The sequence below is a fragment of the Mobula hypostoma genome, chromosome 12 (assembly GCF_963921235.1).
Source record: "Mobula hypostoma chromosome 12, sMobHyp1.1, whole genome shotgun sequence".
Classification (NCBI taxonomy): domain Eukaryota; kingdom Metazoa; phylum Chordata; class Chondrichthyes; order Myliobatiformes; family Myliobatidae; genus Mobula; species Mobula hypostoma.
The window spans coordinates 46,889,998-46,914,221 of record NC_086108.1 but is presented as its reverse complement, the minus strand read 5'-3'; the positions used below and the strand labels follow the sequence as shown (position 1 = coordinate 46,914,221).

The following is a 24,224-nucleotide window of genomic DNA, read 5'->3' as shown; positions in this document are numbered from 1 at the left end:
ACACTTCTAATGTAAGTCTTTATCAGTTTAAAAACCTCATTTAATGAATTGTGTTTTAGCTTTTCCAGTGATTTGTAAACTGTTCAAGATCACCCTTAACCTGGTAAACCAAGTTTGACATGTTATTAGATTTTTTAAAAAAATTCAGGTCTCTAGCCTCCTATTCCTACAGTCAAATCAACAAAAGAATTGCAAAAGAAACGTGTAATGCAAAGTTCAAAGTAAATTTGTTATCAAAATGCATATGTCACTATGTAAACCACTGAGATCATTTTTTCTTGCAGGCATTCACAGTAAACATTAAAACACAATAGAAACAATGAAAGACACACACCACATGGACAAACAACCATTGTGCAAAAGACAATAAACTACAAATAAAAAGAAAGATAATAAATAAGTAAAAAATATTGAGAACATCAGATAAAGTGTCTTGAAAGTAAGTCCGTAGGTTGTGTTGAGGTGAGTGAAGTTGAATGAAGTTATCCCCTCTTGTTGGGGATATTTGTTCCTGAACCTGGTGGTGTGGGTCCTGGGGCTCCTCTACCACCTTCCTGATGGCAACAGTGAGAAGAGACCATGGCCTGGATGATGATGGATGCTGCTTTCCTGTAACAGCGCTCCATGTGGATGTGCTCATCGCTGGGGAGGGCTTTACCTGTGATGGACTGGACTGTATCCACTGCTTTTGTATTGATTTTCCATTCAAGGGTATTGGTGATGTAACCAGTCAATATACTCTCCACCACACATCTACAGAAGTTTGTCACACTTTTAGATGTCTTGCCAAATCTATGCAAACTTCTAAGAAAATAAAGGTGCTGCTGTGCTTTCTTGATAATACAACGTACCTGTAGGATCCAGGATGGAACCTATGAGGTGATAACACTAGGGAATTTAAAGTTGCTGATCCTCTTCGCCTCTGTTTCCCCAAAAGGAGACTGGCTCATGGACCTCTGGTTTCCTCCTGAAGTAAATATCCAGCTCCTTGGTCTTGCTGGCATTGAGTGAGAGTTTAGTGTTGTGGCACCAGTCAACCAGATTTTCAATCTCCCATCTATATACTGAATCAGCACCTCATTTGATTTGGCCACTGACAGTGGTATTGTCAGCAAACTTTAATATAGCATTGGATCTGTACTTAACCTCACAGCCATAGGTATAAAGTGAGAAGAGTAGGGGGCGAAGCACACAGCCTTGTGGTGTACCTTTGCTGATGAAATTTATGGAGGAGATGTTGTTGCCAATCGGAACTGACTGGGGTCTGCAAATGAGGCAATCTGGGGGATGATAGTATTGAATGCTGAGCTGTGGTCAATATGAGTCTTCACTGTCCAGATGTTCCAGAGCTGAAGAAATGCATCTGATTTTAACCTGTTGTGACAGTAAGCAAATTGGAATGAATCCAAGTCGCTTCTGAAGCAGGAGTTGATGTGTTTCATCACCGACCCCTCAAAGCACTTCATCACAGTTGAGTTGATGTAAGTGCTACTGGACACGAGTCATTGAGGCAGGTCACCTCCCCCTTTCTTCCTTTGATGGCCGTCGGTCCTCTCCCCTTCTCCAACCCTGTATCTCTTTCACCAATCAACTTCCCAGCTCTTTACTTCACCCCTCCCCCCTCCCAGTTACACCTATCACCTTGTGTTTCTCCCTCTTCCACCCCCCCCACCTTTTAAATCTACTCATCTTTTTTTCTCTCTCCAGTCCCGCTGAAGGGTCTCTGCCTGAAATGTTGACTGTACTCTTGTTTTCCGTAGATGCTACCTGGCCTGCTGAGTTCCTCCAACATTTTGTGTGTGTTGTTTGGATTTCCAGCATCTGCAGATTTTCTCTTGTTTGTGATTAAATTACACTCATCCCTCCACCCAATTCTCTGCTTAATCAGTGTCCCATTGTATATTTGGATAATCTTCACCATTTGCAGTTTAACCAATAATCTGGTTAAATGATTGTGTTGTAGTTACTTGATACCATCCAGGTTTGCTCTTCATTTCCTTTGACTTGAACCCGGAACAGGAGGTTGATAGAAAGCAGCAATAATCTATCTTGGCTTCTTGGTGTTCAGGAAAGTGTACAAGTGTCTGCATCTTTTCAACTAAGGAATGAAGTGACATTGGATCTTTGTGAACATGTACTGTGTGTTTAATGTGGAGGACAGTTATCTCCTCTGTATCAAACACAAGTACATGTTGAAAATTGATTTGAAGGAAATCTGGAAGATGTATAAATAGAAGTGGTAACTAGATGTTTCTACTATGGAAGAGCACACAGCAGTAATTTTTGAAAAGTGACAAAAGCAGTCTTGAATCTGTGGGTCATTGATTTGAGTCAAAGTTGAGGACTCTACAAAGTTGCTAGTCATCATGGATGACTAATTGCAAATGAACTTAAGTCTTGGAATTTGATTTTTGTATCCTTTTCCCTTACCTTCTTACTTATTTTCCCCTAATTCTTTCATTAAGGATAGTGTTGCTAAGTGCTTTGGTCATTATTACATCCATGACGAAAGGGTTGTCAGAAGTGGAGAGAATTCTTAACAAGCATTGGCTCCAAATCTTGTTTAGTTTTATGTGGAATGAGCAGTACAGGTCTTTGTAAATTTTGCATATTTAGAATGATTAAAATCAGATTTCAAAGTATTTGTTTATTCCACTGATTGTCTTAGGATGCTTTTAAAATTTTTCTGCATAGTCAACTGAAAGCTTCGACTATAGAGGTCAGTTGGCCATTCACAAGAGGATAAAGTTCATGTTATAGAGTGGGAGCTAGAGGTATATGAAAGGAAAAAGGTGCTGAATATGTTGTCATTCAACATTAAGAAGTTGCTCTTCTGTTGTGCAGCCTCTGTAACCTTTTATGTTCCTTTGTTCTGTTGGATTAGTTGCTGTGTTGCTGGTGGAATTTAGGATTAGTTAGAAAGTCTTTGAACTCCAGGGATTTGGGAATAGGCCAGATAAGTGGAGAATTACAAAATGACATAAAGTGCTGTTCAAAAGTTAGTGCAGGAATAAACTTGCTAACTTGACAAATTAATGGTGTGAAAAATCACTGGAGACTATTTTCAAGGACCAAATTTAATTCTCAGTTGCTGGATGAAGAATAACTCTTGGATTGTCCATATTTGATAATCTATTGAATTCTTTGATCAAGTAACAAGAGGGTTAATCAGGATACTTTGGCAAGAGATTGACTTACAATGTTTTTATAGCTCCTAAACACTAATCATTCTTAAAGACTTCAGACAACTTGAGTCCTTGAGTGAAATTTAGCCCTGTTATAATTACTTTTTCAATTCCATCAAAGCTCCACACCATTAGCACCAAATCTGAACTGGAGCAACTTTGATAGGTCAGTTTTTTATTCATGTGACCTAATGTTGCAATCACATGCTACAGTTGAAGAGGAAGTACGCAGATAATTTCGATTTTACTGTGCCAGTTCCCTCTTGCAAATTAGGTTTACAGCCTGAAGCAGAAATAAATGGAGAGAGGATAAGAACATTAAATGAAGAAAGCTCTTCTAGGCAAGGCCTTGTTTTGTTCCATTAATTCTCCACTTTGGGTTGTTTGAGAACTATATTAAATGTAACGTAGAAATGCTCGAAGTACTTGTGTTGGATAACTTTGATGTACTTGATATTTTAGGTCAGTGATTTTGTATCAAGTATTTCTAACATATGCCCCTCCTTTAGTCTAAAAACTGTAGGGTTATATAGCTCCCTTAGCTTCCTCAAACCTTAATTTAAAAATGGCCAGGGGAGTGATACAAACCACAGCTGTTGACCATTTTGCTTCATTGAATAGAAACAGCTCTTACCTCAAGCTTTGTGGTTCAATGTAGAGACACGAGTATTGATGTCATCACATGATGCTCTGAAATGATTTCCTTTGTATGCATTTCTGTTCTGAACTCTATGCTTTTTATCACATTGAGCTCCAATTTTCCAGTTATCTAAATTAACTGGGTATTAATTTTTCTTTGATTTCAACTCCTAGACTCCTGTGAACATCCTTGCCAATATTGGTTTTAAATTCCTCAAATCATCAAATCCTCTAATCCTCTAACCCTGGGAATAAGTGAATCCACTTATCTTTTATGCCTTTTTCTATAACTTTCATGTGTAAAACTTCTCATTTCTTTATGTCGGCTAGATTCATGGAAAAACCATGTTAGCAATGCAGAATCTGACATATTTGCCTTTTCGTAATATTGCAGCCATCCAAGAGGGCATACACAGCAGCTCAACTGAAGGACTGTCTTCACTCATTGAGCTCTTAAAACTGTACTGAGGGTATCATTGAGGGTTTGAGTTTAAGTCTTGAGAATTGGCTATAATCTCTAATCTTTTGATTCTGACTTTGGTAGTGTTGACTGTCATTGTCAATTCATTGGAAACTAGTTGATATTTTGTTATGAATTGTTAAAAGGAAAGAAGAATGGAGCTTTTAAAATCTAACCCCTGAATCCCCATCACATTACCAAACTTGCCCTTTGTAGGGATAGTGGCATAGTGGTTTTCATGCTGCATATTTATTCCAGATGTTATTTTGCAATGATCACTCTATTAACCTCAGAAAAATTTAAGACAGGGCTGGCAAGAATAAATTTAACCGGTGTATTTACTAGGACACTATTGCAGACAGTCTGTGAACCACAGCAAATAGAACTTGTGGCCGACTACAGAAATATTTTCTCCAGAGTGATATCTCCAGTCAAATGTGCAAGCGAAGGGTAGGTTTAGAACTGTGCTTTAAAACCTATCTCTTATTATAGCAGTGTTCTTCATCGGTGGGTGTGATAGGTGAATTATCCCATTGTCTCCATTTTTTCGATAGCAGTAGGTTCACTAAATCCACCTAACTGCAAATTGTGTTCAAAAGGCAGTGTTTCAACAAATTTGAGAGCCTTTTCTGTCATTAACTTTATTTGTTGTTTGCTATAGCAAATGAAGACTGATTTATTGAAACAGTTTGATTCTCATTTTAACCATTTTGTGGACGATTTGATTGAATCTACTACCTTGGACCCCTCTGTTACTCCTTTCTTGTCTGCATCTATGACTAAAGATCATGCAGTTATGGCTAACAGGTAAGAAGTGATAAAATGTATCTTGATCTGTGCTAACACTGAGCTTCCTATTCCAGAATTGTCTTAGTCCTTTGTACCTCCTGGGTGCTGATTTCAGAAAACAACCTGTAACCTCAATATGTATTTCTGGACAGCCCACACAAAATGCCGGAGGAACTCAACAGGCCCAGCCCAAAATGTCGACTGTTCTTCTTTCCATAGATGCTGCCTGGCCTGCTGAGCTCCTCCAGCATTTTGTGTTTTACTTAGATTTCCAGCACCTGCAGATTTTCTCTTGTTTGTCTTATTTCTGGAGCCTTGAGAGAAGGTGGTGAAGAATAGTAAAGTTACTTGTGATGAAATAAAGTGTGAATTCTATTTTGTTTACTGCTCGTCCACTCATTGCATTAGTTTTTATTTTTCTCTACTTTTTAGACATTGTTCATATTCGCCGGATAACTATGTTGTGCCACTGGGCTCTAATTACAGTAAATGTATCTGTTCACAGACAGACAAGGGCACCCCCAGAAAAGGGAAAGCACTTCATGTCTCGTCGATCTCTGCTTGAGTAAGTATTGTTTTAGAATGAGATGCAATTTCAGCTGTCAAGATTAGGAAAACTGATAAAAGCAGCTATGACTTTTTTTTGATAAAGTTGTATTATAAAATTATGGCAATGTGGATCTGGACATATTTTTGAGCTCACTGCGCAATTGTGTTTATAATACACCTCCATATTAAGCCCTATTTCTCTTTTCCTTAGTGAACTCTTCCAAGTGAATCACATCCGAACCATTTATCATATGTTCATCGCTTTACTGATTCTGTTTATAGTCAGTACCCTGGTGATGGACTTCATCGATGAAGGAAGGTAAGAATTTGGGAGAAAAAGTGCCAAAAAGACAAGTCTGTATTTTAATAATGTTTGCTTTTTTTCTAAGTGTCTACTGAAATTAAAATGCTGAAGGACACTTAAGTCCAATAATGTGGAATATTCTAAAGGTTTAGAGCAAAGCTATGTTTTGACGACTGGATTAGAAGCCTTGATTTAAAAATAGGAGATTGGATTGAGAAAATAACACTTTAAATAAAGTGTGACTTCAAGCATGCATTTTTTTTTCTGCCTGACTTTCAACTGTACACGCAGCTGTTGTTTTATCAAATTGAAATGAACTCTTTCAGTTTGAGGAGACAGAAAATGTTGTGCCTGTTAAAGGCTTACTGAGGTTCCTGTTGAGTGTAATCAGCATTGGATATAGCCCCTAATAGTAATATAGGAATGCTACAACAGCTCACAGTTGAGTCAACTTCTGTAGTTTTTCATTCTTGAGGTATAGTTACAACTAGCAAAGCTAATGCCAAGCAACACTCATCAGATGCTCAAGGAACTCAGCAGGTCAGGCAACATCAATGGCAATGAATAAAGCTAACTCTAGTTGACTTTGAAGGTAGTGGTAAGCTGCATGAACAACTTTATTAGGAAGCTTTCTAAACCTGATTGTATATGGATTTTGATGTACTATTCTTTTTTTTTGTGCAGGCTGGTCCTTGACTTCGATCTATTGGTTTATGCCTTTGGGAGATTCCCAATTGTCATTTCCACTTGGATTTGTATGTTCCTGTCTACACTTCTCATTCCATATGGTTTATTTCTGTTGTGGGCATCAGGATACCAGGCAGCAAAACACAAGGTTCTGCGGACAATGTTCTATGGTGTCTTGTTCTTGTCATTTCAGACACTGGGACTGTGGGCTGCCCCAGTCTATACTGTCATCCATTTTCAGCTACCTCCTGCTTCCCGCTTCATCGTTATCTTGGAACAGGTGGGTAATTTTTGAAGTCTTAAATGATGCTTTATTACCACAGATTTTTTTTCATGTCAAATGAAGGGAGATGTCTCCTTGAACCTGTACCATTTCTAAAATCATGGTCATTTGGTCAGTGAGCTTTTTGATCCAGTAGCTTTGGTACCAATACAAGAGTTGTTGTTGGGGAGTCATACTGGAGGAAGATAAACTTTGATGTTGCAAAATATATGAATTAATCTTAAAACAAATCTTTTATTGGGAGATGGTGAATTACTTTTGGTGGTTATCTAGAGAGATTGTGACTTTTGGTGTATGGATAGCTATTTCATGTACACTTATTTGAGAGTTATTGTAGACATGCTTCATTTCATTTCATATTAAGTACACCACACAGTGTCAGTGATACTTGTCATTTGAAACTCACAAGTTCACTTGTCCTCATTGGTGAACTGTTGAATAGCCATATTTGTAATAATGTAATTTACACTGTATGCAGCATTTTATGTTTGATTGGAAGCTAACAGCAGGAAAAATCTTGAAATGAGAAGGTCCAAATTCTGAATCAAAAGAAGTTACTTTTCATCATCATTCCCAGCTAAGTAGTAACGCAGCACAATTTTGGATTGAATTTGAATTCAACTTGCTTGGGAATGAAAACTTGACAACATTTCTCAGTTTTGGATTGGAGTTGTAACTTAATTCCTTACTGCTGTAACTGCCTCTGGAGTGTCCATTTCAAAAAGTACATAGATCATCATAAATAGTTTTAAGATGCTACTTTCAATGCAAGAAGAAACCTAATTTGAAGGTGAATTACTGGAGGGATGGTTTTCAGAAGTGATTATTTGTTGAATTGTGACGGCATGCAATTCTGGTGGACATCCCATAAAGGTGAATGAATCTGGAGAAGAGGAAAATATTACAAAGATCATGGCACCTTTCTGTAAAAGACATAAAACCTCAACATTATGGAGATCCCTTTATATAAAAAGGGGAAAAAAAATTTTTGGTGTACATGTTAGTGAGCGATTTCAATTGCAGGGAAGTGCAACACTAGAGGCACCCAGTAAGATGGTGGGCAGACATCAGATGGAGAACTTCAGAAGAAACTGCATTTGTCATATTGCATAATGAGGAATTTGATACTGCAAGATGTGACTGAAGGGAATGATACACCTTTAATATCTCTCTGAAGCAGTCCACTGTCTCTGCAGGCGTCAAGACCGCCACTGTTCCAAGAGAGCAATGGTCTAAACTGTTACTGGCCAGTGGCACTGATTTCAACAATCATTAAGTGCTTTGAGCAGTTGGTAATGGATCATTATAAAATTCCACCTTCCAGCTACACTGAACACTTTACAGTTTCAGCTATGGCTCATACCAATCAGCTGCTGATGCCATAGCTTTGTCCCTTTACTCTGTCCTAGAAAGCAATGCCTCATATATCACTGTGTTGTTCATTGACTAGCTCAACATTTAAAAGTCATTCCTCAGGCTGGTGGGTAAACCATCCTTGTTGGGACTTGACACTCCTCTCTCTAACTGGATCTTGGTAGTCCTGGTGGAAAGCCCCCAATCAGTCTAAGTTGCCTGCAACACCTCAAGCTCAAACATGCTGAGCACTCCTGCAAAGGAGTGCCTCCTGGGCTGCCTGCTCAGCCTGCTACTGACTCTCAGTTGCACTGCCAGATTTAGCTCAAATCGTGTATCAATTTCACTGATGGTACTACACTGGTTGGCCTCATCAGCAACGATGATGAGTCGGCATACAGAAAGGAGGTAGAGAGGCTTGTTTAATGGTGCAAGAGTAACAACCTGAGTCATAACGTGGATAAGACAAAAGAAATGACTGTGGACTTCGGGAAGGCACAGGTTGACCACTCTCCATTGTACATCATTGTACATCATGGAGAGGGTGAAGAGCACAGGGTTCCTTGGTGTGCACATAATAGATGATCTAACTTGGACTTAAAGCACCTCCCCACTAGTTAAGAAGGCACAGCAGTGTCTACACTTCCTGAGAAGACTGAGGCTACTTCTGCACCCCCCCCCCGCCCCATTCTTAACAACTTCTACAGGAACATCATCAAAAGTGTATTGTCTGGCCACGTCATTGTGTGGTACGGATGCTGCAAGAATGAGACTGCAAGAAAACAGTAAAAACCACCTAGAGGATTATCAGGGTCTCCCTCTTCTCTCCCCCTGCCCCAGGTGATATTTACCTGGAGTGTTGCAGATGAGGGGCCTAAAACATTGTTGAGGATTCCTACCACTCATCCCACAATAATTTGACCAACCACTGGCAGGAGGGGAGGTACGGGGGCATCAGGACTAGGTCTGCCAGACTCTGTAACAGCTTCTTCTCTCAGTCTGACTGACTGATGATGACCCTGCCACCACTGAGGTCTTGACTGTTTGCCCATGCTGCATACTACATGTGTTTTGAATTATTTATTTCACTTTAATTATGGTAATATTTTTCATGTGCTGTGCACTGTATGTTGTGTGGGTGCACCGTGGTCCAGAGGAATGTTGTTTTGTTTGGTTGTATATTTGTACAGTCAGATAGCAGTGAACATGAATGGGAACTTGGGATACATTTTACGGGATAGTTTGATCAAAATGAAAAATTAAAGACTAGAAGGCTTATGCTGATATATTCATTGAGAAAGGGTAGATGGAGGCATGTGATTGAACTTGGAGCTCTGTACAGAAATGGTCCGTGGTTGTTTCATGTCTATGTAGGTCTGCATTTTGATTAGTTACTGAAGTTTGCACATATGTATAAATTAACACTTGAACATTGAATAGAATGCTGTAGAATAGACCCTTTTCATCTGTCCATGGCAGACTGCAAGTACTTATTTTGCAGCAAAGCAAGTATCCTCTATTTTAACATAAATAACAAGTTGCAATTGTAATTCACTGGCACTTAGTATTGTACAGTATTCCGCAGCAAGTACAAGGATCAGTACACTAGCTAAAAGAGTGTGTAGTTCTAAGGCTTTTTTTTTAATGAAGCTTTTTGATGACTGGAATGCAACAAAATTTAGACATAAAACATTTTTTCTGTTCTGTGACCCCTGAATTTCTGCCTCCCCTGGAGCAGTTCATTGTACTAACAACTGTTTACTTGCTGCAAATGTTCTCAAATGCTTGCATTTCCAGAAACTCTTGGCACCATTTATATTGTTGATTTGCAGTGATTGTGGCATTCTTACATTCGCTGCTGCCTCTCCACCTTCACAAAGATACAGGGACAGTCATGCCACAGGGTAGTATATTTGGATGGTATTGTTCGCTTAGCAGTCATTGTCCTGTATGCAGGGAATCTCCTATGTGAAGGTTGTGTGGATGGTTGAAAGGGATTGCATGTCAGTCATTTCAGATTCTTGCTTTTGTCCTTTGCATACCACATGATGGTGTCAGTCAACTTCACACATTCTGCGTCCTTTTTGTTTGGTAAAATGAATACTTACTGGCCGATCTTGGATTTAGGAAAAGACTAAATCAGCAGTTGGCTGTTCAGTAGGTTAGACCAGGCAAGGCTGGCATATATTCTTCCCTGAGCAATATATGAATTAAGTCTTTTTATCTTCATACTGTCATCATTTAATTCCTTGAATTTAAATTCCCTGTCTTAATTTGAGCCCATGTTATTGGATAACTCTTTTTGCTGATCCACCTGATGCTCCAGTAACTTAACCACACACTCCTGCATCATGCCTTCATCGTCCTCGCCCCCATTTAGATGGGGAAATGAACTACACCTGTCGTCTTGGTCATGAATTAAATTTACTCCTCGTAAATGGAGGTTGACATCAGAGTACACGTATTTGGGAAGACAAATACAAAATGTTTGAGATCTCTCGCAGTACTGTTACATGATCTAAGTGAAACTCTTGGGGTTTGACCTTTGGTTTTGATTGCTTTAGGTCCGCCTGATGATGAAAGCACATTCCTTTGTACGGGAGAACTATAGTAGAGTGGCAGTGAGCAGAGAGAGAAATGGTGAGTATGAATGTGTCGTGTTTTGATATCTGCTGGCTTGGGCTAATAACTTGGAATTGCACAAACAACAGTTATTTGAAGTCAGGGAAGTGATTTTTTTCATATTTAAAAATGTCCTTTAATGTTTTCTGCTGAGACTTGTGTTAATTAACTGACTGCTCTATGATAGGATGTAAATAGCTGATAACCAATCTTGTCTTAATGCTCCCACAAATTTAGTTCCCACTGGGTTTGTCTTTGACTTTTTGATCCTACCTCCCTCAAACTATAAGGTTAGTTGCTCATTGTGCATCAGGTCCAACCTATAAGACATTATTGATTATGCTAGTGCAGCTACAAGCTTTAGAAGATCTAATTCTTGGTCTGTTTAATCAATACATCACTGTTTAAGATTGTCTAAGTACTTCATTGTATGATGCTGACCTGTTGTACTTCAAATCTTTGTGTGAAACGGCTGTAGGAAACAAGTGATTGAAAATGACAAATTGTGAAAAATATGTTAAATATGTCTTGCACACTTATAGGAAGTGATGGTCAATATTGTACAAAATATTAACATGCTAGATGCATTAATTATGTCATGAGAAATCTGATGACTCAAGAATTCCTACCAGCTTATTTAATTCTATCCTATCATAATTCTGTTCAGATGATCTGAGATACTAATCCTCATTTCAGGTGGAATTCAGCAGGTTCCGCAATTCTCCCACTACCTCTACTTCCTTTTTGCTCCTACTCTCATCTATCGGGACAACTACCCCAGGTAAGCACTGGTTTTTGACAGCTGCTCCAGTAAAGACAGCTAACGTTCTTTACCTAATGGAGACAAATAGGATACAATCTCCGGAAGTACTGTTCTACTTTATGTTGGATTATCACAATTCATTTGCTCAAACCTGTTCTCCCATTTAGTAAGATATAGAATAAATTGTAGGTCAATTCCATTGATAGTCCTTGATTATTCTTACCCGCAAACTTTTGATACAGGTTTGATGGCAACTTCAATTCATCCAGCAGGTGCAGCCTTTGGGAGAATGAGTTCCAGTTTCATTCAAAGCTATCCTTCTCTGTTTTGGTAAAAGCAACTCTGGAAGTGTATCACTTGTTGTAACTGGGATACCAAATTCAAAAACAATGGCTCAGAGGATTTTGGTACAAGACTATCAGTCAATATTGCGGGTTATATTGTACTTGTAATCTCAAGCCCAGCATTAGCTTAATCTGATCTGTACTGTTTTACCTCACGGTACAAAAGTTTCAGTTGCAGTTGGCATGAAGTAGCTGAGACCAATATCAATATTGCTATGTTACATTCATAAGTTTCTTGATTTCATAAAGTCTAGAATTTTTAAAAAATCTATTTGCACTTTAGATTGAATAGAAATATCGAAGCAAAAACTTTATATTTTGTATTTATTGCCTTCTAATATTGAATTTTCTTTGGTACAGGAATCCTACAATTAGATGGAGCTATGTTGCTACAAAATTTGCACAGGTAAAACTTGGCATGTTATTTCTGACAAACTCCAGTGTTTCTGTGGCTTGGGCAAAGTTCTTATCAATAATGAAGCTGTAAGCACTGAGCAACAGGCAGCCTGGGAGTACCTAGACTGGCTGAAAACCATTGTGTGTTGTAGATATCCTCCTAGTTTCATTTACAAATTATTTGGGGAAAGTTGCTCTGTTGTGCGCATTTATCTGTCACGAAGAAAAGTGTCAACTGGATTTCAGGCTGCCAGGAATGTCTAAAGCACCTGCTTTGGTGGTTAGTACTTCAGGAGACATTATGCTGAAACCTATACTCATCAACAGAGAAAACCTGAGTGAAGGGATCTGCCTTCGAGTATGAACCTGTAATTTGGAAAACAAAATAGGGGCTTGGATAACAAATGCCACATTACATTACTGGGTCACTTTTTTTTTTGCTTAGTGGGTATGGGAAAATAACATTGTCAAGCACTTTGTGTTCAGTTCCCCAAGCCAAGCAGAGTGCCCCTTGGCCTTTCCCTCCCTGCTTACCTTCCTGTGGAGGTGGTGTGCCTGAGCTTAATAAAGTCTTGACATGGACCAATGAGGTAATGAGCTTATTTTAAGAGAATAAGATTGGGAATGCAGCTGTTGATGAAAAATGTGCTGCTCAATGCTCTCTTGGTATAAATATTGTATGAAATAAAGACGAGCAAAACGTTAACCTTGGATCTTCTTTTTAAGGAGGGATGAGTTACATCCTGGTCCATCTTCCCATTAGGGTGAGCTATAGCCTGGCGCATTCAGCAGCTGCTCCTCTTTCACTTTCTCTAGCTTGTACTATTGCAGTTGGCAATTTAGTGTCAGTATGCTTTGTATTAAGTTTCTTTGTATTTTTTACTTTTTAATAAATATTTTGCTAGTACCCTATTCTTATCCCCAATGCATCCTTATTTATTGTATGAAGATAGAAAAATAATGCTTTTGATAATATATCTCCATATATTTAAGTCTAAACCTTTTTTTTTGGGGAGCCGATTCAATTAGCATTCTTGCTTCTAGGAATGCCCTTAGTGCTAACTGAGGTCCTGGAGTAGAATGAGGGCCCTTGGATTTGTTTGTGGAGTACTTAAGATCTCTGGCCACTTATGTAAATTAGCGCAAATTGCTGCTTCATTTTTTGTACTGTTAATTTAAGCAGATGAAAGCAGTTTTGTTTTCACTTGCAATGAAGCAGAGAACAAGCGTTTTATATAAAACCAGATTCTAACAAAAATAAAGATTGGGAGGCGGGTGGTGTTTCCAACATAATGTTGTGACCATTGACCATCCAGCAAAAGGTAGCTGGGCATGTTGTTTTGTTTTTATAATGCTGAGTTTTTGCATTTAATACTGTATTACTCAATCATTGTATTCTAACTAGATGGCATTTCACTCATTAATACTTTGTCCAGAATTGGGTAACATAAGTATTTATTGTCCAACACATCTACAAATGTCACTTCTGCCTTTGGCACAATATTTCTTTCACATTTAGTTTCAATAAATGTAGTATTGGGCTTGCTTAGCAGGTGGCAGTGCTGTCATTGGTTAAATAGCATAAAAGAAGGATTTCTTTTAATAGCATCAGCTGATTTTTATAACTTTTCAAATTTCTTTCCAGGTGTTGGGCTGCCTATTTTATGCTTACTATATTTTTGTGCGACTTTGCATTCCATTGTTCCGAAACATTAGCCAAGAGCCATTCAGCTTGAAAGTCCTGGTTCTTTGCATTTTCAACTCCATTTTACCAGGTAGGGATCGTTCTTGCACACATCCTGAAAGTACCACCTGTAAATATCAATTGTAATCGGTGCTTATTGTGAATAATACTGCGCCCATAATACTTAATCCAAAACAAAAGGGATCAAGAAGCTGAAGCAGTCACATATTTGGTCCAATCTTCAAGATGACCAGTGTCAACTGTGCTGCTAACTCAACCTCTTAATTGAAGCAGGAAGCTGCTTATCTCACTCACTTATTGCAAGTGAAAGCAGTATCTGGTTTAGATTATTTAAAATGTCCCTTGTAATGTTGAGTGAATTGTGGTTGGGGATTAAAGTCAAGGATTTTGCAAATGTACTGAGACCCCGCCAGTTGTGGCAAATATCACAGGTTGTGTACGGCTTTGTTTTTCAGGTGTGCTCGTGCTGTTCCTGGCTTTCTTTGCATTTCTCCACTGTTGGCTCAATGCCTTTGCTGAAATGCTGCAGTTTGCTGACAGGATGTTTTATAAGGTAACCTTTGGTCGTTTTAAATTCTTGGATGCACATAATGTTCTGTGGTTACTTTAATCCTATCTGATGTCTTTGGGTTGATAACAGTATATACATTTCATCAGAAGTGCTTGCAATCACATGTATAAATCTCTCAGTTCCTGTACTTTCATTTTAGCCTTTTTTTTTTGCTACAAAGCTTACACATCATCAAAAAAAGTAGGCTCCATAAGTATAGGGCAAGTGTTTTCTAAAATACTGGCTGAAATTTGCTGACTGCAGTTTGTATGCTTCCTGCAAATTGGTTGAGATGGGGGAAATGCTGTTGTATGCAGTTCAAAGTGAAATGGTGGCTTCTGGCTCATGCACCCACATCCATTTGCATTCATTCCCCTTAATATTTTTGGATATCAGTAATATTGTGGGGAACAAAGCAATGGCAGAAGTAACTAGTAAACAGTGAGAGTGGGCTTTACTTAAGTACTACTTTGAACCAAATGTAAAGAATCATAAATTATGCCTTGGGCAAATCAAAGTATTGAATAAAGTGCAAACATGAGGAAATCTGCAGATGCTGGAAGTTCAAGCAACACACACAAAAAAAATGCTGGTGAACGCAGCAGGCCAGGCAGCATCTATAGGAAGAGGTACAGTCGACGTTACGGGCTGAAACCCTCCGTCAGGACTGACTAAAGAAGTGGTAGCAAGAGATTTGAAAGTGGGAGGGGGAGATCGGAAATGATAGAAGAAGACAGAAGTGGGAGGGATGGAGCTAAGAGCTGGAAAATTGATTGGCAAAAGGGATACGAGGCTGGAGAAGGGAGAGGATCGTGGGAGAATGAAAGGGGGCGGGGAGCCCAGAGGATGAGTAAGAGGGACAGAGAGATAATTTAAAAAAAGCAATTAAGATGTTGAAGATGAAAGTTGATCCAGATAACTCTGGGCATCCGATGGAGAATCAAAAAAAACGAAGGGCTCCATCTGACATGCGAATCCTTAGACGTGCAGGGTACAGCAGCGCTGGTCTTAAATCCATCTTATAGAATTCCGACATCACGGATCTGTAACGAACCCGTTGGTCCCAGATTGGTTTACTGAAATCTTCCACGAATCGGAACTTAAGATCCGAAAAATCAATGAAACCTTTAGATCGAGCGAATCGAAACAGTCTCTCCTTGTCTTGAAAGTAATGAAAACGTAAGATAACATGCCTAGGTCTATCTGACCTAGACGAGTATGATGGGATTCTGTGAACACGATCCAGAAGCGGTGGTTGGTCAGGAAATACAGTAGGGAATGCATCTTTTAAAAGTTGAGAAAAATACTTCATGGGGTTGTTAGATTCCACAGCTTCCCTCACCCCGATCATTCGTAAATTCTGCCGTCGCATTCTAGATTCCAAGTCAGAATTTTTAAAAGTCAAAAAGTCAAGTTTCTTCTTCATTACATTAATTGTTTCTTCGATTTTCCCCATCTTAAGCTCACTTTGTTGCGCGAATTTTTGAAGATCAGATATAGCCGACTGATGTTCCGCAATAAATGTTTGCATCTTATCAATTGAATCGGCAATTTTCTGGAGATTAGTTGAGATTTCCGTATGAATCAGGTCTTTAACAGGGCCTGCAATTTCCGTACGAATCATCTCCCTAACAGAGGTTGAAATTTCCCTCTGAATTAACTCCGATATAGCTTTCAAAGTCACCGGTGATTCAGTCGGGGGGAGATCCGTAGCTTTCGGTTTAACCGGAGGTTTACCATCCTTGCCGTTTTTCCCGTTCTTAGACATAGCAGATCTAAGTATCATCCAGTTGTCGGAGAATTCAGTTTAATTCAAAGTATTATAAGAATTGATGCCTTAATGGTTAATTAAAGTATAGCTGACCATAGAGAAAAAAAACTCAGAGGTAATGGAGCGAGTCAAGAACGCGACTTCACTCCATGAGCGCTACCGGAAGTCTCAAGAGGGACAGAGAGAGGGAAAAAAAAAAATAATTAATAAGGGATGGGGTACGAAGGGGAGGTGGGGCATTAACGGAAGTTAGAGAAGTCAGTGTTCATGCCATCAGGTTGGAGGCTACCCAGACGGAATATAAGGTGTTGTTCCTCCAACCTGAGTGTGGCTTCATCTTTACAGTAGAGGAGGCTGTGGATAGACATATCAGAATGGGAATGGGACGTGGAATTAAAATGTATGGCCACTGGGAGATCCTGCTTTCTCTGGCGGACAGAGCGTAGGTGTTCAACGAAACCGTCTCCCAGCCTGCGTCGGGTCTCGCCAATATATAGAAGGCTACACCGGGAGCACCAGACGCAGTATATCACCCCACCTGACTCACAGCTGAAGTGTCACCTCACCTGGAAGGACTGTCTGGGGCCCTGAATGGTGGTGAGGGAGGCACGTGTAGCACTTGTTCCGCTTAGAAGGATAAGTGCCAGGAGGGAGATCGGTGGGGAGGGATGGGGGGGGGGCGAATGGATAGGGGAGTTCCATAGGGAGCGATCCCTGAGGAAAGCAGAAGGGGGGGGAGGGAAAGATGTGCTTAGTGGTGGTATCCCATTGGAGGTGGCGGAAGTTACGGAGAATAATATGTTGGACCTGGAGGCTGGTGGGGTGGTAGGCGAGGACCAGGGGAACCCTATTCCTAGTGGGGTGACGGGAGGATGGGGTGAGAGCAGATGTGTGTGAAATGGGAGAGATGCATTTGAGAGCAGAGTTGATGGTGGAGGAAGGGAAGCCCCTTTCTTTAAAAAAAGGAGGACATCTCCTTTGTCCTGGAATGAAAAGCCTCATCCTGAGAGCAGATGCGGCAGAAACAGAGGAATTGCGAGAAGGGGATGGCATTTTTGCAAGAGACAGGGTGGGAAGAGGAATAGTCCAGGTAGCTGTGAGAGTCTGTAGGCTTATAGTAGACATCATTTTTGGATTTTGAGCCTTATTTTGTCTTTTCCATTTCCATTCAGGACTGGTGGAATTCCACATCCTTTGCCAACTATTACCGGACCTGGAACGTAGTGGTCCATGACTGGCTGTACTATTATGCTTACAGAGACTTTCTCTGGGTAAGGAACATTTCGACCTGCTTGGCTTGTATGAGGAGCTGGGGTGCAATTGATTCACCTGCTCTAAAATAATTGACCATTTGTGCTGCATTGTAATTCCCCCTCTGAATTCTTAACTGAAAGTCAGATTTAGTGAGTGCACTCTTGTGGTTCTAGAACGTGGAAGGAGCCTGAAGGACTTGTGATCTAGTAGCATACATTGAACACGTCAGTTAATGTGAAAATAGAAACCACCTTTTTTGCCTAATCCTGTTTCAGAATAGGATTTGTGTTTTGGCATTTGGAGGTTAAAGAACCAATGCTTTTGGTAGAAATCTGGAGCTTCATACACCGTTTTCAATGTAGATTAGAGTTTTGACATTTAGATTGCTTGTGTTTACAGCTATAGCTGGAGCAGCCAGAGGTCGTGGTCCATAGAGGTATTATTGACTTGGGTAGGATGATGTCCTGCAAATTCATTTCAGGGAGTTGGATGCAAAGTTAAAGGGCAGGACCTCCAGTGTTGTGTTTTCAGGATTGCTACCTGTGCCACATGCTAATGAGGTCAGAAATGAGAAGATCATACAGTTTAACACATGGCTCAGGAGCTGGTGTAGGAGGGAGAGCTTCAGATTTTTGGATCATTGGGCTCCCAAATAAGATAGGGCTTGAATTGAAGGGACAATTCCCTGAACTGGAAGGGGATTAATATGCTAGCAGGAAGGCTTGCTGGTGTTAAATGGTGGGGGGTAGGGGGTGTTAAACTAGAGATGCAGGGGGATGGGAACCAGAATGCCTAAACAGATGGTGGAGTGGTTTTGGAGAAAGATGTTGTTAAGCCTACTCAAGTTTGAACATGGTAGGGCTAATGTTCCAAGTTGCTTCTGATCAGGGCAGTAACCCCAAACACATGGCCAAGTTCATAAAGAACTATCTTCAGTGAAAGAAGAACAAGGAGTTCTTCAAAAGATGGAATGGCCTCCACAGGGTCCTGATCTCAATATCATCAAAGCTGTCTGAGATTACCTGGAGAGACAGAAGCAAGCAAGACAGCCAAACTCTGCAAGAGAACTGTGGCAAGTTCTCCAAGGTTCTTGGAACAACCTACCAGCCAATTTTCTTTATAAAACTATACGACAGTGTACCTAAGATAATTGATGCAGTTTTAAAGGCAAAGGATGGTCACACCAAATACTGATTTGATTTAGTTTTTTTTTACTGTTTGCTGCTGTAATTTTTGATATTTAAGAATTTTTTCATTTCATTATCTTTGAAAGCATCCTCGCTTCACATCATTTTCTTTCATGTGTCAAAGTCTTCTGCAAAGTACTGTGCTTGGACTTCAGCAAGGCCTTTGACAAGGTGTCACATGGACGGTTGGTCAAGAAGGTTAATTCACTTGGCATTCAAGATGAGGTGGTAAATTGGGTTAGACATTGGCCTCGCAGAAGCCAGAGTGATAGTAAATGGTTACCTTTTTGATTGGAAGCCTGTGAATAGATATCTACAATCTGAATGATGACGTAGTAAACAATCAGCAAATTTGTTGATGACACCAAGGTTGGGGTTGTATTAGACAGCAAGGAAGGCTATCAAAGCTTGCAGTAGGATCTGAACCAGCTGGAAAAATGGTAGGTGGAATTTAATGCAGAACAATGTGAGGTGTTGCCCTTTGGGACAGCCAACCAGGATAGGTCTTGCACTGTGATCAGCAGGGCACTGAGGAGTGCAGTTGAACTGAAGGACCTGGGACTAGAGATCCACAATTCCTTGAAAGTGGCGTCGCAAGTAGCTATCATCATGAAGAAAGTGCTTTTGCCACATTGGTCTTCATAAATCAATGTACTGAGTACAAGAATTAGGATGTTATATTGAAGTTGTATGAGATGTTGCTGAGGCCCAATTTGAAATATTGTCTGCGGTTTTGGTCACCTACATAGAGGAAAGATGTAAGTAAGATTGGAAGAGTGCAGAGATAATTTACAAGGATGTCGCCAGGACTTGAGCACCTGAGGTACAGGGAAAGGTTGAAGAGGTTAGGATTTTATTCCATGGAACATAGAAGATTGAAGAGAGATTTGATAGGGATATACAAAATTGAGGGATATAGAAAGGGTAAATCCAAGCAGGCTTTTTCCACTGGGGTTGGGTGAGACTATAACATGGGTATGGGTTAAGGGTAAAAGGTGTAATGTTTAATGGGAACATGAGGGGGAGACTTCACTCGTGGTGAGTGTGTGGAATGAGCTGTCACTGTAAGTGGTGGATGCAGGTTCAATTTCAGCAAGTAGAGGAAGTTTGGATAAGTACACAGTCGAGAAGGGTGTGGAGGGCTATGGTCCAAGTGCAGGTCAATGTGACTAGGTAGGTTAATGGTTGGGACATACTAGATGGGCCAAAAGGCCTGTTTCTGTGCTGTAGTCTTCTATGACTGACTAATATCCATGTGGTCTGACAGATATGTTGTATAGTTGCGACATAACTTCCCTAATCTTCAATTTATCACCCTTACCAATCAAGGCAGGCATGTCATATGCCTTTTCTTTTAAACCACTTATTGATTTGCATAGCCACTGTCAGTGATCTCTGGACCCCACAAGCCCACTTGCTCAATGCTGTTAAGGGACTTCTCATTAACTGTAGGCTTTCTCCTTCCGTTTGACCTCCCAAAGTGCAACATCTCATACTTCCTGGATTAAACTTCATCTGCCACTTCTCTGCACATATCGGTAACCAATCTATATCCTCCCTTATTCTTTAATAGTCCTTTACACTGTCCACTGCTGCATAAATGGCTGTTTGTCATCAACAAGCTTGTTAATTCACCCATCTGCATTTGTATCTCAAACATAAGTCCTGGGATTGACCTTTGCAGAATACCACTGGTCATAGACCTCCAACCTCCATAACAGCCTTTACCCCTACTGCCTTCTGTGGGCAAGCTAGTTCTGAATCAAAACTTTGTAATTTATCCTGAATCCCATGCATCTTTATCTTCTGAGTAACCTACCATGAGGAACTTATCACATGCTGTACTAAAGTCCAAGTAGGTAATGTCTACTGCCTTTATAAACACCTTTATCACCTCCTTCACGAAAAAATTCATTGTCCTACAATGCACAAAGCTATGCTGGCTATCCGTAAGCAGGCCATGCCTTTCCAAATGAGCATAATTCCTATTTCTCAATATCCTCTCCATTAGCTTCCCTACCACTAATGTGAGGATAGCTGGTCTATAATTTATCTGGATTGTCCCACATTTCCCTTCTTGAACAAAGACACAATATTTGCTATTCTCCAGTCCTCAGTCCTCAGACCTCCACTGTTGCTAGTGAGGACGTAAAGATCCTTGTGAAATCCGCATCTCCTCACCTGCTGCTTTGAATATTCTGTTATATTCAGTGAAAAAGGATCTTTACTAGGAGGTTATAAATACTGTTTACTCTTTAACTTGCATGCTGTAGCACAGTAATTAAGTATATTCAAGATTCAGTGGGTTTTGTGGATTTGAAGAGCACTGGAAATATGGGTTGGAGGTAGAGGATCAGCATAAAGGTAGTGAAAGCAGGGGTTGTCTGTCTTAGCCCTGTTGCTACTTTTCCTTTATTTGAAACTATGAATTTCTAAATTTAAAGTTGTATCTAATGGGTGATTTAATGACAATGTACTGTATATGGCACCTTACACTCATGACAAACTTTGATTAATTTTCCATTCCTCACATGTGCACACAATGAAATTAAACCATTTAAACTGCCAGCTTATGCTAAAATCTATGCAATAAAATGCACGTCAGTTAGTTGAAGTTTTATAAAATGCATCTTAAAATTGTTTTCCAAACCAGTGTTGTTTCGCAAATATTTATTTGCCCTTAGAATTTAAAAGCCATGTTACATCAAGAAAAGGCTAATGTCATTAGGACTGGGCAAGAATTAAGACATTTTAACATTCCTGTGTTGTATATCATAGTGAGTGATAAAGGAAATGGCAAGAATTGTGGTGATCAATGAAAGCAGACACAAAGATTTAGTACTCAATTTGAGTTCAATGTGTAGTTTTAGAACTGAATTATTATAAACAGTTTGCTTTATTATTAGTCTAGTCTGAAGGGTTAATGATTTTGTTTTAAGCATTTGGTATGACCGTAATTTTTGTTTAAAAGGCATCCTTCAATGGGTTTGAGTGTCAACAAGGAATTACAGAATCACAAGATTGTCTTGAGATTAACACCATTAGTACCCTTTATTTCTCATCCACTGCGGTTCACACTTACTGCTTGAAAATTAACATTCTTCCTCTTACATTTGAGTGAAGGACTTAAAATACAAACAAAACAACAAGTCCAGTTTTGATAATGTAGACGATGTAGTGTCTTAGTTCCAGCATAGAAATAGGTCTTGTGGCCCAATGAGTTTACACTGATCATCAACCACTTATTTACAGTAATGCCACATTATTCCATTTTATCGCCACACAACCTTATCAACTCTCCCCAGATTCTACCAGTCACTTATACTCTTTGTGGGGGGGGGGGGGAGAGGGTGTGAGGATGGTCAATGTACAAGTGACCAATTAACCTATCAACCTGCACGTCATTGGGATGTGAGAGAAAATCAAGTATCACAAGAAGCATATGTGATCCATACAGATAGGATCTGAGCTCAGGGTTGAACCCAGTTGTCTGACGATGAGACCACAGCTCCACTGCTGTGTCACTGCTTCACCAAGGAGCATGATGTATCTTAGACATGTTATGTCTGTGTAGGTTTCAGTAGAAGACAAGAAAATCTGGTTCTAGCATGTTTGCCTGTTGTGAAATGGCAACCTGGAACTCTGGCATTTTTTTTTTACCTGCAGTAATACCCAAGATCAGGTTTCTTTCAAACACACATGCATTCTGACACACCTGCCCATCAGCAATTCTGAGGACAAGAATGTTTTCTCTGTAGTTGTCCATACTGTATTACGGTATGGAAATAAGCATGCAACACCTATTCCATTTTCCTTTTTTTTGTATTTTTCAGTACACTTTTCATAGTATGCAAGCCTCTTTTCACCAAACCTCTTAAAGCATGTGAGAAGGATTTTAATTAGGTCCGTGTATTCATGTTTGATGTTATTCCTGCTAAGCAATGCTGTAAATTCAGCACCAATGAAATTGCTCCCATTGGTCACAAGCAGGCTATGTGTATTGAAGATTATTCTGAACTTTGAGGTTGTTGTTTGAGTTTTAGACATCCCAGTTTGTATTTGTACAAAATATTCACGTACTGAGATCATGATATTCCCCACATATTCCAGGCGATTCTGTGGAAGCAGGAAAGAAACACGGATGGTAGTTTGCATCCCAGGTGCCAGGGTCCGGGATGTTTCTGATCGTGTCCACGATATCTTGAAGTAGGAAGGAGAACAGCCAGAGGTCATGGTACATACTGGTACCAACAATGTAGGTAGGAAAAGGGAGGAGGTACGTGAAAACAGACTATAGGGAGTGAGGAAGGAAGTTGAGAAGCAGGACCTCAAAAGGTAGTAATCTTAGGATTGCTGTCGGTGTCATATGACAGTGAGTATAGGATTAGAATGAGGTGGAGGATAAATGCGTGGCTGAGGGATTGGAGCAGGAGGCAGGGATTCAGATTTCTGGATCATTGGGGCCTCTTTTGGGGCAGATGTGACCTGTACAAAAAGGATGGGTTACACTTGAATCCCAGGGGGACCAATACCCTGGTGGGAAGGTTTGCTAAGGCTATAGAGGAAAGTTTAAACTGGAATTGCTGGAGGGTGGGAACCGAACTGATGTGACGGAGGAAAGGGAGGTTGTCTCACAAATAGAGAAAGCTTGGAAACAGTGCAAAAGGGAGGATAGGCAGGTGACAGAGAAGGGACGCGCTCAGACGGATGGTTTGAGATGTGTCTATTTTAATGCGAGGAGTATTATGAATAAAGCGGATGAGCTTAGAGCATGGATCAGCACTTGGAGCTATGATGTTGTGGCCATCACAGAGACTTGGATGGTGCAGGGGCAGGAATGGCTACTTCAAGTGCCAGGCTTTAGATGTTTCATAAAGGACAGGGAGGGAGGCAAAAGAGGTGGGGGCATGGCACTGTTGATCAGGGGTAGTGTCACAGCTGCAGAAAAGGAGAAAATCATGGAGGGGTTTTCTACAGAGTCTCTGTGGATGGAAGTTAGGAATAGGAAGGGGTCAATAACTCAACTAGGTGTTTTTTTATATAGACCAATAGTAACAGGGACATCGAGGAGTGGATAGGGAGACAGATTCTGCAAAGGTGTAATAATAACAAGGTTGTTGTGGTTGGAGATTTTAATTTCCCAAATATTGATTGGCATCTCCCTAGAGTGAGGGGTTTAGATGGGGTGGAGCTTGTTAGGTGTGTTCAGGAAGGTTTCTTGACAGAATCAGTAGGTAAGCCTACAAGAGGAGAGGCTGTACTTGATCTGGTATAGGGAAATAAACCTGGGCAGGTGTCAGATCTCTCAGTGGGAGAGCATTTTGGAGACAGTGATCACAATTCTATCTCCTTTACCATAGCATTGGAGAGGGATAGGAACAGA

At 40.1% G+C, this 24,224-nt stretch overlaps 1 protein-coding gene across 1 annotated transcript in view; it reads left to right on the top strand.

Moving 5' to 3' along the window:
* Positions 1-24,224, top strand: part of LOC134354771 (sterol O-acyltransferase 1-like) — a 75,889-nt gene that overhangs the window by 32,650 nt on the left and 19,015 nt on the right. The window contains exons 4-13 of the mRNA XM_063064002.1: positions 4,946-5,091; positions 5,579-5,638; positions 5,834-5,941; positions 6,611-6,893; positions 10,814-10,889; positions 11,568-11,652; positions 12,339-12,384; positions 14,020-14,149; positions 14,535-14,632; positions 17,573-17,671. Of these exons, the coding sequence (XP_062920072.1) occupies positions 4,946-5,091; positions 5,579-5,638; positions 5,834-5,941; positions 6,611-6,893; positions 10,814-10,889; positions 11,568-11,652; positions 12,339-12,384; positions 14,020-14,149; positions 14,535-14,632; positions 17,573-17,671 (1,131 nt within the window). The remainder of the gene's footprint in view (positions 1-4,945; positions 5,092-5,578; positions 5,639-5,833; positions 5,942-6,610; positions 6,894-10,813; positions 10,890-11,567; positions 11,653-12,338; positions 12,385-14,019; positions 14,150-14,534; positions 14,633-17,572; positions 17,672-24,224) is intronic.